This window comes from Cottoperca gobio, chromosome 8, assembly GCF_900634415.1.
Source record: "Cottoperca gobio chromosome 8, fCotGob3.1, whole genome shotgun sequence".
Lineage (NCBI taxonomy): Eukaryota > Metazoa > Chordata > Actinopteri > Perciformes > Bovichtidae > Cottoperca > Cottoperca gobio.
In genome coordinates, this window is record NC_041362.1 from 9,240,618 (window position 1) to 9,257,874 (window position 17,257).

Consider the following 17,257-nt stretch of genomic DNA (forward strand, 5'->3'; position numbering starts at 1 on the left):
TTAATGTATGTAATGTATGTGTGTAACATATTTAGTCTTGCTGATGTGACATAAAACCACAGTGAAAAAACACCAGCTGTGGCAGACAGTACTCTGCTGCAGTACTCTGCTGCCTCACTGAAGAGGGCGCACGTGAGCCCAATACATGTACCTCTCTGAGCCGCCATAAATGTAATGTTCTTTTTTTGCCAAATATGTACCTTACCTGTGTGTGTATAAAGAATGCTGATATGAGATATGAAAAATAACCAGTAGTATTTTTTTAAATTATTCAGTATTTATCTAATGGAAATAAACACAGGGGCCAAAGTAAAAGATTGGTATATAACTGATTTTTATTGTAATTTTGGATGAACATTAGGTATAAGGCTATGTGAAGAGACAGGTCTACATTTATTTATAATAATATGACATGAGTTCTGCCATTTGCAATAGTGGACTAGAATCAGGAAGGTTAATGTAGCCGTCTCATTCTAAAATTAGTGCATATACATCAACAGTCCTTCACATTCTTATTACAAAACAAATTACAAAAATCATTGAGGCTTCTCAGTCACTTCAGTTGTTTATGAAAACATACATTTTTCCTCAATCCCATTTCAGATAATTTGCTTTCTTATGTGACTGAAATAAACTGTCTCCTGATAAATCCTTCTAGATCTAAATCCTCTGAATTCAATTATACATTCAGTTATAATGCCAGTGCTCTAGCTCTCTTCCTCATTGGCGTCTAACAGCACACAGCTCATGAGGTGAAGGACTGAGGGTGAAGCCCACAACTGCTGTCAGATCCAGTTCATCCTCTGTAACTCCAGGTGGAGGAGTGAAACGAAAGCGCTGGAGGAGGGAGGTGAAGAAGAGGAAAAGCTCCATTCTGGCCAGACTCTCTCCGGGACACATCCTGCGACCTGTGAGAACAAAGAGTTGCAGCAAGTTAACTAGATCACGTCTTTAGAATCGTATTATATCTAGACAAAATGGTTGTACCTGCAGAAAAAGGGATGAAGGCTTCTCTCCTCATAAATTTACCCTCCTTATCCAGGAAGTGGGAAGGGTCGAAAGCGTATGGGGTTTCCCATTCACTCTCATCATGCAGGACAGAAGTAAGAAGAGGAAACACAGTAGTCCCCTGTAGGCAAAAGCAGAGCGGAAGGTGTATCATTGAAAGTATTGGCACCAAAGCACTGTTGGAAACTATCTTACAAAAACAAGTGTGTGTGTGTGTGTGTGTGTGTGTGTGTGTGTGTGTGTGTGTGTGTGTGTGTGTGTGTGTGTGACTGACCTTTTTTATAAAGTAACCCTGGAATGTGACGTCTTGGCTGGTTTTGTGAGGAATGGCCAAGGGGACAATGTTGGCCAGTCTCTGTGTCTCGTGGATGACAGCATCAGTGTACGGCAGGTTCTTACGGTCATCTACTCGGACCTGACGGCTTCCAACCACCCTGCTCAGCTCCTCTTGGACCTGTTCTGCACTCACATAACATTTAGATTAAATTGGCTCAATATACGAGTACACACAATTAGGATTAAAATGGAAACACTGTTTGTTTTTACACCTTGAAAATGAGGGTACTTGGCCATGAAAAGTAGACCCCACTGAAGTGTATTTCCTGTAGTATCAGTCCCAGCTCCAAACAGATTTTTCACGCTGGAGACCAGGTTGTCATAATGATAGTGTGAATCTTTTATTTCAGACTCCTAGTAGAAAAAACAGAAAGAAAGGTACGTTGGCCCTGAGAGCTCAACACACTGCAAATGAAGAAACCTCTTCACCAACTTGACGGCACATGTGCAGCATTTAGATGAGTTGCTCAAAACCCATATCAAACAATATCAGCGTCACTGTTGTAGCTCTAAAAAAAACTCATAAGGTAATTTTCCAACACCACTGACGGATAACCAAATTCAATAACTACCCTAAACAACAAGCGCTACGTTTGCATCACTTTAAAGTGTCGCCTGGAAGCAGTTTTGGTTGTGTTGTGAGGTACTTGCTGTGATTTTTCTAAATATTGCACATGTGTAGTTAAATTCATATTTTGTGTGTCGTCAAGCTAGTGATTTGTCTATTTTCATGCGTTTTCTTAATTTGCAATGTGCTGAGCTCTCAGGGCCACCATGAAGAGGGATTATACGCAATGATTTATTCATCAGTGTTATAAGGCTAGGAGTGGATTCACTGGAGTTAGACACCTCACCTCCAGGTTTAGTTTATGGGTTAGGAATGCATCAACAAAGCATCTGCACATCTCAGGGTTCAAAGTCTCCTTCAGGTCCGCTATTATGTTCCTTGTTTCTTGCCTGTTGGCCTCCGTGTGTTTCATCAAATCCCTCCAGTTTTTAAGATAAGGGCCCAGCCAAGGAAACGTGTTGTATATCTGTAAAGGGGCAGAATACAGAACAAATGTTAACAGCCAACAGATCTGAAGTGTTCAGATGGTACCCTTCCAAATAAAATAATTAAAACTGAAAATATAAATAAAGACTTAGATTTTCTTTGTAATCATCCGAAGTGACTAAATCTGAAATCCCTCTCTAGTACCATGATGGATGCTGTTCCGGTCAGACGGATGGACTCGTGGTCTCTTTCCACCATAGCTTTGAAGTCAGGATCCTTGTAGTCAAACCTCTTTCCAAACATGAGAGCTGATATAATATTTGAAGCTGCATAATGAATTGTCTGGGTGTTGTCGAAGGCTTTACCTGAGAGAGAGATAAAGTTAGATAGTGAGTGCAACTCATTCAAAGGACTGTTGCCATAGAAGAGGTGCAGAGTTTTGGAAAAGATCATGTTACCTTCCCGTTGTTCAAATTCTTCACTCAGGTAGCCACATTCCTCTATGATTTTATCTTCACTTATCCATCTGCCCATCCCAAAATCTCTCAGTGTACTTAGAGCGAAACGCCTCATTTCTTTCCAAGAGTCGCCATTGGAAAATAATATACCTGGAAACAAGAGTGGTTGGCTTGTTTATACAAGGACGGAAAAAGGCCAGTAAAACAAACAAACAAAACATTTCTCTCTACCGTTTCCTTTGTGGAAATCATAGAATATTGGAGTGACCTCTCGATCACCAAATTCCTCAGCATGGTTGACCAGAGCCTGTCTGACTGTCTTGTATCCTGCCAGGACCACCACCTTCTTCATTCCAAAGTAGACTCTAAACACTGGTCCATATTTTTTAGACAGCTGAAAAGATGGAGGCAAGTAAAAGTGAGACTCACTGTCCTCTATAAGAAATGTAATTTACTGAAATTCACTTATCAATCATGAATACTTTTTTTTTTAAATGTCAATTTGTCAATAACCCTTCTAACAAAGCAATGGAAATAACTTAATAGTTTAAAGACATACAACACATTTCTCACATCAACAAGAGAGCGGTCGAGTCTTTTGAGATCCACCTGAAGAAGGTTACCAAGCAGGGGAAGAGGTGTAGGCCCTGGAGGCTCCAACTTCTTGTCCTGGGAGCTGAAGCTGGAGTAACAAAGGTGGAGGAACAGCAGGCCCATAATGGCCACCGACAAGTAGACTGAAATGGAAAACTGGAAAAGATCTTCCAACATGATTCTGCTGTCACCTGGATCTGACTTCTTCTAGAAAACCTTTTCACTGAACGGCTGTTTCCAAAGTTAAATGAAGAGATAAATCCCTGGTTGTCACAAATAGCGTTTCTAGTTTCTACCTGCGGTTTCAACCTGTTTGAAGTGTCTGCAAAGATGTAACCTCCTTTCACCTCTCTGGGTGGGGCTATAGAACAAGGATCGTCCCAAGTCTCTTATTTGATAGGTCCTCACTCCTAGATATTCTCTTAGACCGGACGTTGTTCTGAAACACCTTCTTGAAGACCCTCCCAAATCTTTTATTTCTGCTCTTAGGACCTTTCATTTAATACACCCATGGGAGGAGCGAGGAGCGATCTCTGAGGAGCGATGAGCGAGGACACACGAGAGCAGCCGACACGGAAGTCTTTCAGCAGCCGACACGCCCCCTCATTGGATATTAGTTAATGATTGTACACCACAGCTGATCGGACTGATCTGATATTTCAACATCACTGAAATACCGCAGTGAAGACAGACACCAGATTAAACTCAATTGCAACACTTTTTTAATATTATATGTGTTGTTGGATTTACCATCTAGTTTACCACAAACAACAAACTACAAACAACTTTCTTCATTCATAAGAAACAGTTTTCTGTTCATGATCTATTATTTCTCCCATTAACGTTTATTATAGATACAATTACATTCAGAAATAATCGAAGAGTCTGTCTGTCACAAGAAACACTTTTTACATTTACATTTTTATTTATCGTCATCTCCATTCAGTCACATGTGAGGCTGATCATCCCTGAGTGTTTGATATGAATTATGTATTGTCCCTGAAACATTAAGTCTAATAAATAATGTCCAGTGTTCAACAGACTCCATAAGCATATTCTGGGTTATAAATAAATAGTTCACAATCAGAATATCATAACATATTGACACAAATAATATAAATGCATTCTGCCCGTACAAAAGGTCCCCATCTTAGCAGGACACAGTATTCCGTATAAAGACAGACTGCAGGTTGTTATTCATGTGCAGGTGTTTGTTAGACAGGTACCAGACTGCTGCTGCTGCTCTGGCAGTGATAACTGGGCCTTTATTACACAGTGCACATGTGTGCACACACAAACTCCATCAAAAGTCTCCACAGCTGTAAAAGTCGACTGTCAGCTGATCCAGCTGTGATCGCAGATATCAGACACGGACTTCGCTTCACGTGACGCTTCAGAGGAAAGGACTTCTCATTTATCTAAAAACACATTTCCTCGTTTCCTCTTACCTCGCATGGTGTCCTTGCGTCTTTCCATGCATTTACTGTAATGTACCTCTCTGAGCAATGTGATAGCAATTATTATATGTTCATGTACTTTTATGTTCTTCTGTTTCTATGCAAAACATTCACTCGTCCTTCACCAGAAAACTGCTATGTGTGCAAGGATGTGTTTTGTGTATCCAACTGATATCTTGTTGTGAGACCACAACAAGACGGGGTTGGATGACAATTCCTACTCCTGCCGCCGAGTTCCACCTCCGGCCTACCCAGACCCAGTCCAACCACAATTACAACCACCTCCCCACGAAGCCCCTGAAGCCTCTGCTCCTCCTGTCCATCACAAGAAAGGAAAACCCAACACCCGGCAACGACAACGAGACAGAAGACCAGACAGTGACGAGGATGAGAAAAGTGATGACAAAACTCAACTTTTCCCCATGATCCAAGTAATGGGACCTGAAGGAATAGCTTTGGTCTACCGTCCCTGGACATTAGATGACATGAAGGATGCTCTACACCACCTCCCCGCCACTGAAAATGGAGGAGGTGATTTTGGGGTACAATTGACTCTGTTCTGCAAACAATTCCAGCCCACATATAGGTCCAACTGACGATGCAAAATCAGAGTAAGTAACATTTGAACACGTCTTGAAACATCCAGAACGGATCAATAATGAAAACGTCGCATATAGAGACACTCTCACCACACGGGGCATCTCGCAGAACAATTTGTAAAAAAGGTTGACATGACAAAAATATCTGCTTAACCAGCAGAAAATCGACGAAGGTGTTCCTGATTACTACACCTGCCTACACAAAGTCTTTGACAACAGCGGTATCTGAGAGGACGACGCCGCTGAAGGAGTTTGGAACACCCATCTCCGAGCAGCCTTCCTCCAAGGCCTCAGGAAAGACATTTCTGACAAAGTTCAAGAAACATGTATAGGCTGCCAAGACGCTAACATCGCCGAAGTACGACGTTATGCTATTCACCATGAGAAACAAGCTCAACTGCACAACCAAAACAAAGAAGAAAATAGAAAAGCATCAAAAGAAAAAGCTCAGCTCACGCTCATGCATGCTGTAGCCACAAATGTTGCACCCCCTCATCAAGACAGGGGGCGTGGTCGTTTCAGAGGAAGAGGGAGAGGATTCTCTCAGCCCAGGCTACAAAGCCCGTGAAAGTAGCCAAGTGAACAGGGATGTTTCCACTGCGGCGACCCAAACCATTGGGTAAGAGACTGTCCATTACAACCACAACAGTCATCACGTGGGCACGGCTGGGGAAACAGCAGAGGTTACAGAGGAGGAGGGGGAGGAGGTCCAAATTGTAACCATCATCAGGGTTACAATCAACAGTCCAACTGGCAGGGCGGCCAACCGTCACAGCCATCTGATTGAATAGAGGAGAGGGGGCATGCGAGGCAGGAGAGGATGATGTCACCACCACCCCCGCCATCTGAACAGGGAAGTACAATGCACCACACACCACACACACCATCACTCATACATCAAAAGATACAAGAACTCATTTTAAAGTCTGTACCTAAACAAGCAACGTATTCCATGTTAAGTACAGAAGCATACAGAAAAATGCCTGTTATACAAATAACTGTGTTTAACAAAGTGTTATCATTTCTTGTTGATTCTGGGGCAACACACTCTGTTATTAAAGCATCTCAATTACCTGACGTCAGACTCAGCGGTCGATCTATATTCTCTATTGGAGCAGGAGGGAACACAGTAAAATAATTATTTACTAAACCTTTAACATGCAGTGATCAACTCACTGGCATTAACATAAAACATAGTTTTCTCCTATCACCTGTCTGCCCACTAAATTTGCCAGGGCGTGATTTGATTTTAGGCCTAGGTTTGAATCTCTCTTCTACCCCTACAGGGTTAAAAGTCACCAGATCGATTACTATTATGTATAACGACTCCACTCCGGACACGTCTGGTAATCTCTTGTATGTCTATCAGTGGTGGGTTCCGTTTACACAATCAAAGGGCCTTATTGACTACGCTGTTAAAGCATGGTTAACCCCTGGTGCTGATGTCATGAAAAATACAGATATGCATTGTACTGCTCATGTCGCTCCTGATAGAGACAATGAGTTCGAGCAAGGGTATTTTGAGAATTTAAATGATCAGTTAGATCTATCATTCTGTTATTGGAGCTCCAAACGTTGTGCTATATCTGTATGTCTCACTCCGACACAAACACAGTTTCCCAAAATTGAAAAAGCTGAGCCACACATCTCGATTTCTAAAAATCCTACAGAGCAATGGCGGGATTTAGGCCCATGGGTAAAAATAAATAATCATTTAATTGACTGGTGTCCGACGCACACACCTAACATTGTGTCATGACTCTGGATTTGTGTTCCTGTTTTATTTTGTAGAGTTCACCTCCCTTGTGTCATGTCTTGTGTTTACTTCCTGTCTTTGTGTGGTTTCCCACCATCGTCAGCGTCTGCCCCGCCCCTGATTGTTTCCACCTGTTCCCACTCACCTCTTGTATAAATTGTCCTGTCTCCCTTTGTCGTGTGTCAGTTCGTCTGGTCATATCCTTGTGAGATCATGTGCAACTACCAGTGTTCCATGAAGTGTGCGTTTCAGAGAAATTTGTATATCCTCCTTGTGAGTGTTTTTGAGTTGTTGTTTTTTGGAAGTAAAGTTTTGGTTTATTCTACACTTTACCCTTGTGTCTGGAGTCGTGCAATTGAGTCTTCCTTCCCTGTGTCTGAGGCGTAACAGAACGAACTGACCAGAATGGACTCAGCTGACTCCAAAGGACTTCGGGACGCCCTATCACTCCGGGGCGTGATGATCCAACAACCTCAGTATCCCCTTAAACGTGAAGCTGTTGAAGGTATTAGACCTGTGTTTAACTCTCTACTTAAAGCAGGCATTATTGTCCCATGTTCTGACTCACCTGTAACTACACCAATGTTCCCAGTAAAGAAAATCACAGACAAAGGTCAACCTGATGAATGGTGTTTTGTCCAGGATTTGAGAGCCGTGAATGCAGCTGTTCATGCACGCTCCCCACTCGTTCCGAATCCTCACACCATCCTTTCTTAAATTCCTCCTGATGCTTCTCATTTCTCTGTTTTATCAAATGCTTTTATCAGCATTCCTGTTGATCCACAAAGTCAATTTTGGTTTGCGTTCACCTTTGATGGAAAGCCATACACATTTAATCGGATGTGTCAGGGTTATTGTGAATCTCCTACTATTTACAACTCTGGGTTAAGAGACAGTCTTGCTTCTGTGCAACTAACTCCAGGTACGGCTGTAATTCAATATGTTGATGACATTATGATTGCATCTCCCTCTAAGGAACAGTGTGAAGTTGATAAAAGACTTTTGCATTTGTCCGCAGAAGGCCATAAAGCCAGCCTGTCTAAACTTCAGTTCTCTCTGCCAACTGTCACCTTTTTAGGTCATGTCATTTCCGGAGAGGGGAAAACGCTGTCTCCAAGAATACAGGCTTTACAGTCCATTCCAAAACCTGTCACAAAGAAACTCATGATGCCATTTCTGGGCATGGCTTCCTACTGTAGATGTTTTATCCCTAACTACTCTCAAGTTGAGCAGCCACTTAGGGATATCACACACACTCCAGGCTCCACCGCTAACACAGTGCTAGTCTGGAATCCAGAGGCAGACAAATCATTTGTTAACATGAAAATGTTGTTGTTGCCTGATTCGAACAAACCTTTTGTGCAAGCAGTAGATGAAAAAGGAGGATGCATGACGTCTGTCCTTCTTCAGTCACATGGCTCACACCTACGTCCGGTGGCATATTTTTCAGGCAAATTAGACCCAGTTGCAGCAGGCCTTCCAGCAGGCCTTCCAACATGCCTCCGTGTAATCGCAGCAGCAGAAAAGGCTCTGATAGCCTCAAGGGACATAGTTGCCTATGCTCCACTAACTCTGCTCGTTCCTCATTCTGTTGCACTCATTCTCCTTGAGCAAAGGACTAGCCATTTGTCGGCAGCCAGATATCTTCGCTATCGCACATGTTTATTAGACATGCCAAATGTTACTGTTCAACCATATAAAACCATTAATCCTGCCTCTCTTTTACCTCTTCCTACAGACGGAGAGCCTCACAATCTCTCACACGATTGTTTGGCGGAATTAGAACTCACCTGCACACCACGACCTGACCTCAGTGATGTGCCCCTATTCGATCCAGATCTGGAGCTCTACGTAGATGGCTCTGCCTCTCGTGACTCTACTGGCAAAAATAGGGTTGGTTTCGCTGTCGTCACTGCAGTTGATGTGTTGTGTTCTGGTTCTCTTCCCTCTAACTATTCTGCCCAAGGTGCAGAACTCTTTGCTCTGACTGAAGCGTGCCGCTCCGCCGCAGGTCAGGCTGTGAACATTTACACCGACTCTCTTTACGCTTTCGGTGTTGTCCATGATTTTGGTGCGTTATGGAAACATAGAAAGTTTCTCAAATCTGATGGTAAGCCCATTCTGAATTCCAAATTGGTTGCTGTGCTAATAGAGAACATTTTATTGCACTCCTGAATTGCTGTATGCAAATGTATGCTCACACCCAGGGCATTGACCCCATTTCGCAAGGTAATGCATGTGCCGACGCCGCTGCTAAATTGGCTGCTATGAGATCAGATGTATATGGTTCACTCAGACAGCTCCCACCCAACTGCCCGCGCACGTTTTCGCGTCTCTAAACGACATGCAAAAGCATGTCATGGACCGTGAAAAAGCTGTGTGGCGCTCCTGTGGTGCCTCTTTCACTCAAGACACAGGTGTGTGGATGAGTCCCGAGGGTCTACCACGTCTCCCTAAACATTTCTTTTCCCGTTATGCTAAGTTGACACATGGGTTAGACCATGTGTCAAAAGGGGGATGTTTGATGCTGTTAAAACTTTTTGGTTCACCAAAGGTTTCACCATGGCTGCAGAGAAGCACTGCCACGCATGCGTTATATGTCTGACTCAAAACCTGCCTGTACGACCAATGGCATTGAGAGAAACAGAACAGTTCTGTGCATTTTTAGCACTAACCGATCCTGTGAAAGGAGGCAACTCCTGGTGGTTCGCAAAAGAGTCACTACCTGCACTATGTGTGTTTATGTCCAATGCCACCCTTCGCACCACAAATGCATCTCAGCTAAAAACAAGTACGTTTGAAATGTATGCACCAGTAGCAAGCGTTCACCCTAGCTTCCTACAGAATTTGACTCATGTCCTATGCATAATCCGTAGGAAGAGCCATGTAGGCATGTTTTTAGGGACTACAAAGAATTGTCAACGGATCCTAAACGGTACCTGTGGTCCCGGAAAATTCAACAAAACAGTATGTGTACTAGCTAATATCCCAAATCGCATAAACTCCTCTATGGCGTTTCCCTCTGTCACACACACCTCAACATTCCTAGCCTGGCCTTCTGATGCCGGAGCAGGAGCCCCATAAAATTACGTCTGGCTATGCGGAAATAAATTGTACCAGACTTTGGCACTAGTATGGACTGGCACATGCACTCTAGTAGATCTGATACCAGCGGTCACCATTTTAGATTCTTTATTGTACACCAGTATCCAGAATACAACAGAAATGAGCTTTGATCACTTCTCCGGGAGAAAAAGGGTTCAGCGGTATATTTCCTTGGTGGGGTGTTATAAATAATGCTCACAATATCGATAAGACTCATACCCGTTTAGAAAATCTCACATTCGAGGTTACACAGGGTTTCCAAGCATTCACTCCATTTATGGTAGCAAGTAGAAACATGTTGCTACAGCATCAAATGGGCCTTGACATTTGCAATAGAAGGACTATTCTCCACAAAAACGGCTACTTTCTCATGACTAGTCATTATGAAGTGCATATTAAAATAATTTTATGAATTATATGTGTGGATGTCCAAGACTGTTATGACTGTCCTTTTTTAGTTGATCAAATATGATCAAAAGGGGGGAATGTGATGGCAATTATGTTCATGTACTTTTATGTTCTTCTGTTACTCTGCAAAACATTCACTCGTCCTTCACCAGAAAACTGCTATGTGGGCAAGGATGTGTTTTGTGTATCCAACTGATATCTTGTTGTGAGACAAAAAGAACATCTTGCTCAGGACAGATGTCCCGAAGGCAACTAATGCTTTGCGAGGTCACCTCATGTGCGATATATGATGCATGTTTTCTGTCTGTCTTCAGCACTCTCCAGCAGACTGTTTTCGCACTCTGTATGACTTGCGATTTCTGAGATCTCAGAATAAAGTGTCAAAGTCGAAAACCTGGTTTTCCGTAACTTTATTGAACATCTCACCGAGAACTTCATTATAATATAGAAGAATATTCCACAACATACCGTAAACCCTGTTTTACTGCCTCCTCCTCAGGAGACAAACACAAAGTTGCATGTACATGAATATGCGTAGAGTAAGACAGTAAGTTATAGTCACAAAGTGGACATTTTGTGCTGTCAATTGCTTATAATTATGAAGGAAGTCAAAATCCATGTTCATAACATAATTTCCACACTTAACACATCTCACAGGTTTTGAGTTTATTTTAGGCAGAGCCATCTTTAGATTTTCACAATCTTCTTAGACGCAAAAGAACAGAAATGAGAGAAAACGAGATTACAATTCTGTACATCAGCCAAACCTATTTAAATTCTCTACATATTGACACTTCCTGTTTATGCAAACAGAATAGGTGTTCCTTTATTTCTTGACAAAATAAACTGGGTTGCAATGACAGATCAGCTGATCAAAGAACCATGTGCTCATTACAAGTGAGCAAGAAAAAGCATTAGGGTTGACAGTCAACTGACCAACTCATAATTCTAAAGCAGTTTAAATATATGTTCCCTTTATAAAATCCTTAGAATGAGTGCTATTTATACATATTTCTTTATCAGAAGACATTGAAGAAAAGAGTGTCCAGTATTCTTTAATTATTCAGTATTTATCTAATGGAAAATAAACACAGGGACCAAAGTAAAAGATTGGTATAAAGCTGAGTTTTATTGTAATTTTGGATGAACATTAGGTATAAGACTGTGAAGAGACAGGTCTACATTTATTTATAATATGACATGATTTCTGCCATTTGCAATAGTGGCCTAGAAGCAGGAAGGTTATTGTAGCCATCCGTTCTAAAAATATTGCATATACATCCACATTCCTTCACATTTATTACAAAAAATCACATACTAAAGATGGAGGCTTCTCAGTCACTTCAGTTGTTTATGAAAACATACATTTTTCCTCAATCCCATTTCAGATAATTTGTTGTCTTAAGTGACTGAGATAAACTGTCTCCTGATAAATCCTCTATATCTAAATACTCTGAATTCAATTATACATTCAGTTATAATGCCATGCTCTAGCTCTCTTCCTCATTGGCGTCTAACGGCACACAGCTCATGAGGTGAAGGAGTGAGGGTGAAGCCCACAACTGCTGTCAGATCCAGTTCATCCTCTGTAACTCCAGGTGGAGGAGTGAAACGAAAGCGCTGGAGGAGGGAGGTGAAGAAAAGGAAAAGCTCCATTCTGGCCAGACTCTCTCCGGGACACACCCTGCGACCTGTGAGAACAAAGAGTTGCAGCAAGTTAACTACATCACATCTTTAGAATCGTATTATATCTAGACAAAATGGTTGTACCTGCAGAAAAAGGGATGAAGGCGTCTCTCCTCATAAATTTACCCTCCTTATCCAGGAAGTGGGAAGGGTCGAAAGCATATGGGGTTTCCCATTCACTCTCATCATGCAGGACAGACGTAAGAAGAGGAAACACAGTAGTCCCCTGTAGGCAAAAGCAGAGCGGAAGGTGTATCATTGAAAGTATTGGCACCAAAGCACTGTTGGAAACTATCTTACAAAAACAAGTGTGTGTGTGTGTGTGTATGTGTGTGTGACTGACCTTTTTGATAAAGTAACCCTGGAATGTGACGTCCCGGGTGGTTTTGTGAGGAATGGCCAAGGGGACAATGTTGGCCAGTCTCTGTGTCTCGTGGATGACAGCGTCAGTGTACGGCAGGTTCTTACGGTCATCTACTCGGACCTGACGGCTTCCAACCACCCTGCTCAGCTCCTCTTGGACCTGTTCTGCACTCACATAACATTTAGATTAAATTGGCTCAATATACGAGTACACACAATTAGGATTAAAATGGAAACACTGTTTGTTTTTACACCTTGAAAATGAGGGTACTTGGCCATGAAAAGTAGACCCCACTGAAGTGTATTTCCTGTAGTATCAGTCCCAGCTCCAAACAGATTTTTCACGCTGGAGACCAGGTTGTCATAATGATAGTGTGAATCTTTTATTTCAGACTCCTAGTAGAAAAAACAGAAAGAAAGGTACGTTGGCCCTGAGAGCTCAACACACTGCAAATGAAGAAACCTCTTCACCAACTTGACGGCACATGTGCAGCATTTAGATGAGTTGCTCAAAACCCATATCAAACAATATCAGCATCACTGTTGTAGCTCTAAAAAAAACTCAAAAGGTAATTTTCCAACACCACTGACGGATAACCAAATTCAATAACTACCCTAAACAACAAGCGCTACGTTTGCATCACTTTATAGTGTGCTGAGCTCTCAGGGCCACCATGAAGAGGGATTATACGCAATGATTTATTCATCAGTGTTATAAGGCTAGGAGTGGATTCACTGGAGTTAGACACCTCACCTCCAGGTTTAGTTTATGGGTTAGGAATGCATCAACAAAGCATCTGCACATCTCAGGGTTCAAAGTCTCCTTCAGGTCCGCTATTATGTTCCTTGTTTCTTGCCTGTTGGCCTCCGTGTGTTTCATCAAATCCCTCCAGTTTTAAGAAAAGGGCCCAGCCAAGGAAACGTGTTGTATATCTGTAAAGGGGCAGAATACAGAACAAATGTTAACAGCCAACAGATCTGAAGTGTTCAGATGGTACCCTTCCAAATAAAATAATTAAAACTGATGTGTACAGGAAAATATAAATAAAGACTTAGATTTTCTTTGTAATCATCCGAAGTGACTAAATCTGAAATCCCTCTCTAGTACCATGATGGATGCTGTTCCGGTCAGACGGATAGACTCGTGGTCTCTTTCCACCATAGCTTTGAATATAGGGTCCTTGTAGTCAAACCTCTTTCCAAACATGAGAGCTGATATAATATTTGAAGCTGCATAATTAATAGTCTGGGTGTTGTTGAAGGCTTTACCTGAGAGAGAGATAAAGTTAGATAGTGAGTGCAACTCATTCAAAGGACTGTTGCCATATAAAGAGGTGCAGAGTTTTAGAAAAGATCATGTTACCTTCCCGTTGTTCAAATTCTTCACTCAGGTAGCCACATTCCTCTATTATTTTACCTTCACTAATCCTTCTGCCCATCCCAAAATCTCTCAGTGTACTTAAAGCGAAACGCCTCATTTCTTTCCAAGAGTCGCCATTGGAAAATATTATGCCTGAAAACAAGAGTGGTTGGCTTGTTTATACAAGGACAGAAAAAGGCCAGTAAAACAAACAAACAAACATTTCTCTCTACCGTTTCCTTTGTGGAAATCATAGAATATTGGAGTGACCTCTCGATCACCAAATTCCTCAGCATGGTTGACCAGAGCCTGTCTGACTGTCTTGTATCCTGCTAGGACCACCACCTTCTTCATTCCAAAGTAGACTCTAAACACTGGTCCATATTTTTTAGACAGCTGAAAAGATGGAGGCAAGTAAAAGTGAGACTCACTGTCCTCTATAAGAAATGTAATTTACTGAAATTCACTTATCAATCATGAATACTTTTTTTTTTAAATGTCAATTTGTCAATAACCCTTCTAACAAAGCAATGGAAATAACTTAATAGTTTAAAGACATACAACACATTTCTCACATCAACAAGAGAGCGGTCGAGTCTTTTGAGATCCACCTGAAGCAGGTTACCAAGCAGGGGAAGAGGTGTAGGCCCTGGAGGCTCCAACTTCTTGTCCAGGGAGCTGAAGCTGGAGTAACAAAGGTGGAGGAACAGCAGGCCCATAATGGCCACCGACAAGTAGACTGAAATGGAAAACTGGAAAAGATCTTCCAACATGATTCTGCTGTCACCTGGATCTGACTTCTTTTAGAAAACCTTTTCACTGAACGGCTGTTTCCAAAGTTAAATGAAGAGATAAATCCCTGGTTGTCACAAATAGCGTTTCTAGTTTCTACCTGCGGTTTCAACCTGTTTGAAGTGTCTGCAAAGATGTAACCTCCTTTCACCTCTCTGGGTGGGGCTGTAGAACAAGGATCGTCCCAAGTCTCTTATTTGATAGGTCCTCACTCCTATATATTCTCTTAGACCGGAAGTTGTTCTGAAACACCTTCTTGAAGACCCTCCCAAATCTCTTATTTCTGCTCTTAGGACCTTTCATTTAATACACCCATGGGAGGAGCGATGAGCGAGGACACACGAGAGCAGCCGACACAGAAGTCTTTCAGCAGCCGACACGCCGCCTCATTGAATATTAGTTATTGATTGTACGCCACAGCTGATCGGACTGATATTATTATATATATATATATATATATACATTATATTTCAACATCACTGAAATACCGCAGTGAAGACAGACACCAGATTAAACTCAATTGCAACACTGTTTTAATATTATATGTGTTGTTGGATTTAACATCTAGCTTACCACAAACAACAAACTACAAACAACTTTCTTCATTCATAAGAAACAGTTTTCTGTTCATGATCTATTATTTCTCCCATTAACGTTTATTATAGATACAATTACATTCAGAGAGAATCAAAGAGTCTGTCTGTCACAAGAAACACTTTTTACATTTACATTTTTATTTATCGTCATCTCCATTCAGTCACATGTGAGGCTGATCATCCCTGAGTGTTTGATATGAATTATGTATTGTCCCTGAAACATTAAGTCTAATAAATAATGTCCAGTTTTCAACAGACTCCATAAGCATATTCTGGGATATAAATAAAGAGTTCACAATCAGTATATCATAACATATTGACCCAAATAATATAAATGCATTCTGCCCGTACAAAAGGTCCCCGTTTTAGCAGGACACAGTATTCCGTATAAAGACAGACTGCAGGTTGTTATTCATGTGCAGGTGTTTGTTAGACAGGTACCAGACTGCTGCTGCTGCTCTGGCAGTGATAACTGGGCCTTTATTACACAGTGCACATGTGTGCACACACAAACTCCATCAAAAGTCTCCACAGCTGTAAAAGTCGACTGTCAGCTGATCCAGCTGTGATCGCAGATATCAGACACGGACGTCGCTTCACGTGACGCTTCAGAGGAAAGGACTTCTCATTTATCTAAAAACACATTTCCTCGTTTCCTCTTACCTCGCATGGTGTCCTTGCGTCTTTCCATGCATTTACTAGTAAACTATACATACTAAGATAAACATTTAATATTGTCATACAGATGCAAACAACTTAAGGTACAATTGTATTTTTATATTTTACTTCGGATCAAATATAGGCTACCTTTGTCTTATTTACACCTTACACCATGGACGTGCGGTCAGGGGAGAAAAGTAAAAAAACAAATAACAATAAAATAAATCTAAATATTTATTTGTCCACTGGTCTGTGCTATAACTGCATTTTTTGTATGATTCCAATACTTTTGATAATCTTTATAGTCAAAATGGCTGAATTTGCGTATTTTCTGTTCAGATACAGGAGAGATATGAGCTGAGGCAGTGACGAGCTGAGCCTCACCTCAGATTGCGCAATCCCTCGCAAACTAGGTTGAGCGCATGCATTTGGCGCGTGACTGTTGCTATCTCCTCTGTATGTCAGCAATATAATGTTTACGGACACTTTTATTATGCGTCCTGACTTTCCATAGTCCAGTTAATGTATGTAATGTATGTGTGTAACATATTTAGTCTTGCTGATGTGACATAAAACCACAGTGAAAAAACACCAGGTGACAGTACTCTGCAGCACTAAAGAGGGCACACGTGAGCCCAATACATGTACCTCTCTGAGCAATGTGATAGCAATTATTATATGTTCATGTACTTTTATGTTCTTCTGTTTCTATGCAAAACATTCACTCGTCCTTCACCAGAAAACTGCTATGTGTGCAAGGATGTGTTTTGTGTATCCAACTGATATCTTGTTGTGAGACCACAACAAGACGGGGTTGGATGACAATTCCTACTCCTGCCGCCGAGTTCCACCTCCGGCCTACCCAGACCCAGTCCAACCACAATTACAACCACCTCCCCACGAAGCCCCTGAAGCCTCTGCTCCTCCTGTCCATCACAAGAAAGGAAAACCCAACACCCGGCAACGACAACGAGACAGAAGACCAGACAGTGACGAGGATGAGAAAAGTGATGACAAAACTCAACTTTTCCCCATGATCCAAGGAATGGGACCTGAAGGAATAGCTTTGGTCTACCGTCCCTGGA

At 41.8% G+C, this 17,257-nt stretch overlaps 2 protein-coding genes and 1 long non-coding RNA gene across 3 annotated transcripts; 1 reads left to right on the forward strand and 2 right to left on the reverse strand.

The window, feature by feature from the left end:
• Positions 1–711: 711 nt before the first annotated feature.
• Positions 712–4,057, reverse strand: LOC115012301 (cytochrome P450 2K1-like). Its single transcript, XM_029437855.1, has 9 exons — positions 3,370–4,057; positions 3,028–3,190; positions 2,797–2,946; positions 2,543–2,703; positions 2,199–2,378; positions 1,557–1,698; positions 1,283–1,467; positions 988–1,129; positions 712–908 (listed from the first exon to the last, which is right to left on the reverse strand). The coding sequence occupies exons 1-9, from the start codon at positions 3,565–3,567 to the stop codon at positions 721–723; spliced, it is 1,509 nt and encodes a 502-aa protein (XP_029293715.1). The 5' UTR covers positions 3,568–4,057; the 3' UTR covers positions 712–720.
• A 3,358-nt stretch (positions 4,058–7,415) lies between these two features.
• On the forward strand, positions 7,416–11,101 carry LOC115012304 (uncharacterized). The gene is made up of 3 exons (XR_003832658.1): positions 7,416–7,475; positions 7,584–7,707; positions 8,941–11,101. It is a non-coding gene; the product is annotated as an uncharacterized LOC115012304 (long non-coding RNA).
• An 854-nt stretch (positions 11,102–11,955) lies between these two features.
• On the reverse strand, positions 11,956–15,209 carry LOC115012303 (cytochrome P450 2K1-like). Its single transcript, XM_029437856.1, is given in 10 exon segments — positions 11,956–12,406; positions 12,486–12,627; positions 12,745–12,929; positions 13,019–13,160; positions 13,519–13,661; positions 13,664–13,697; positions 13,873–14,033; positions 14,128–14,277; positions 14,358–14,520; positions 14,700–15,209. Coding segments are annotated over 10 exon segments (1,506 nt in total). The 5' UTR covers positions 14,898–15,209; the 3' UTR covers positions 11,956–12,218.
• Positions 15,210–17,257: the final 2,048 nt, after the last annotated feature.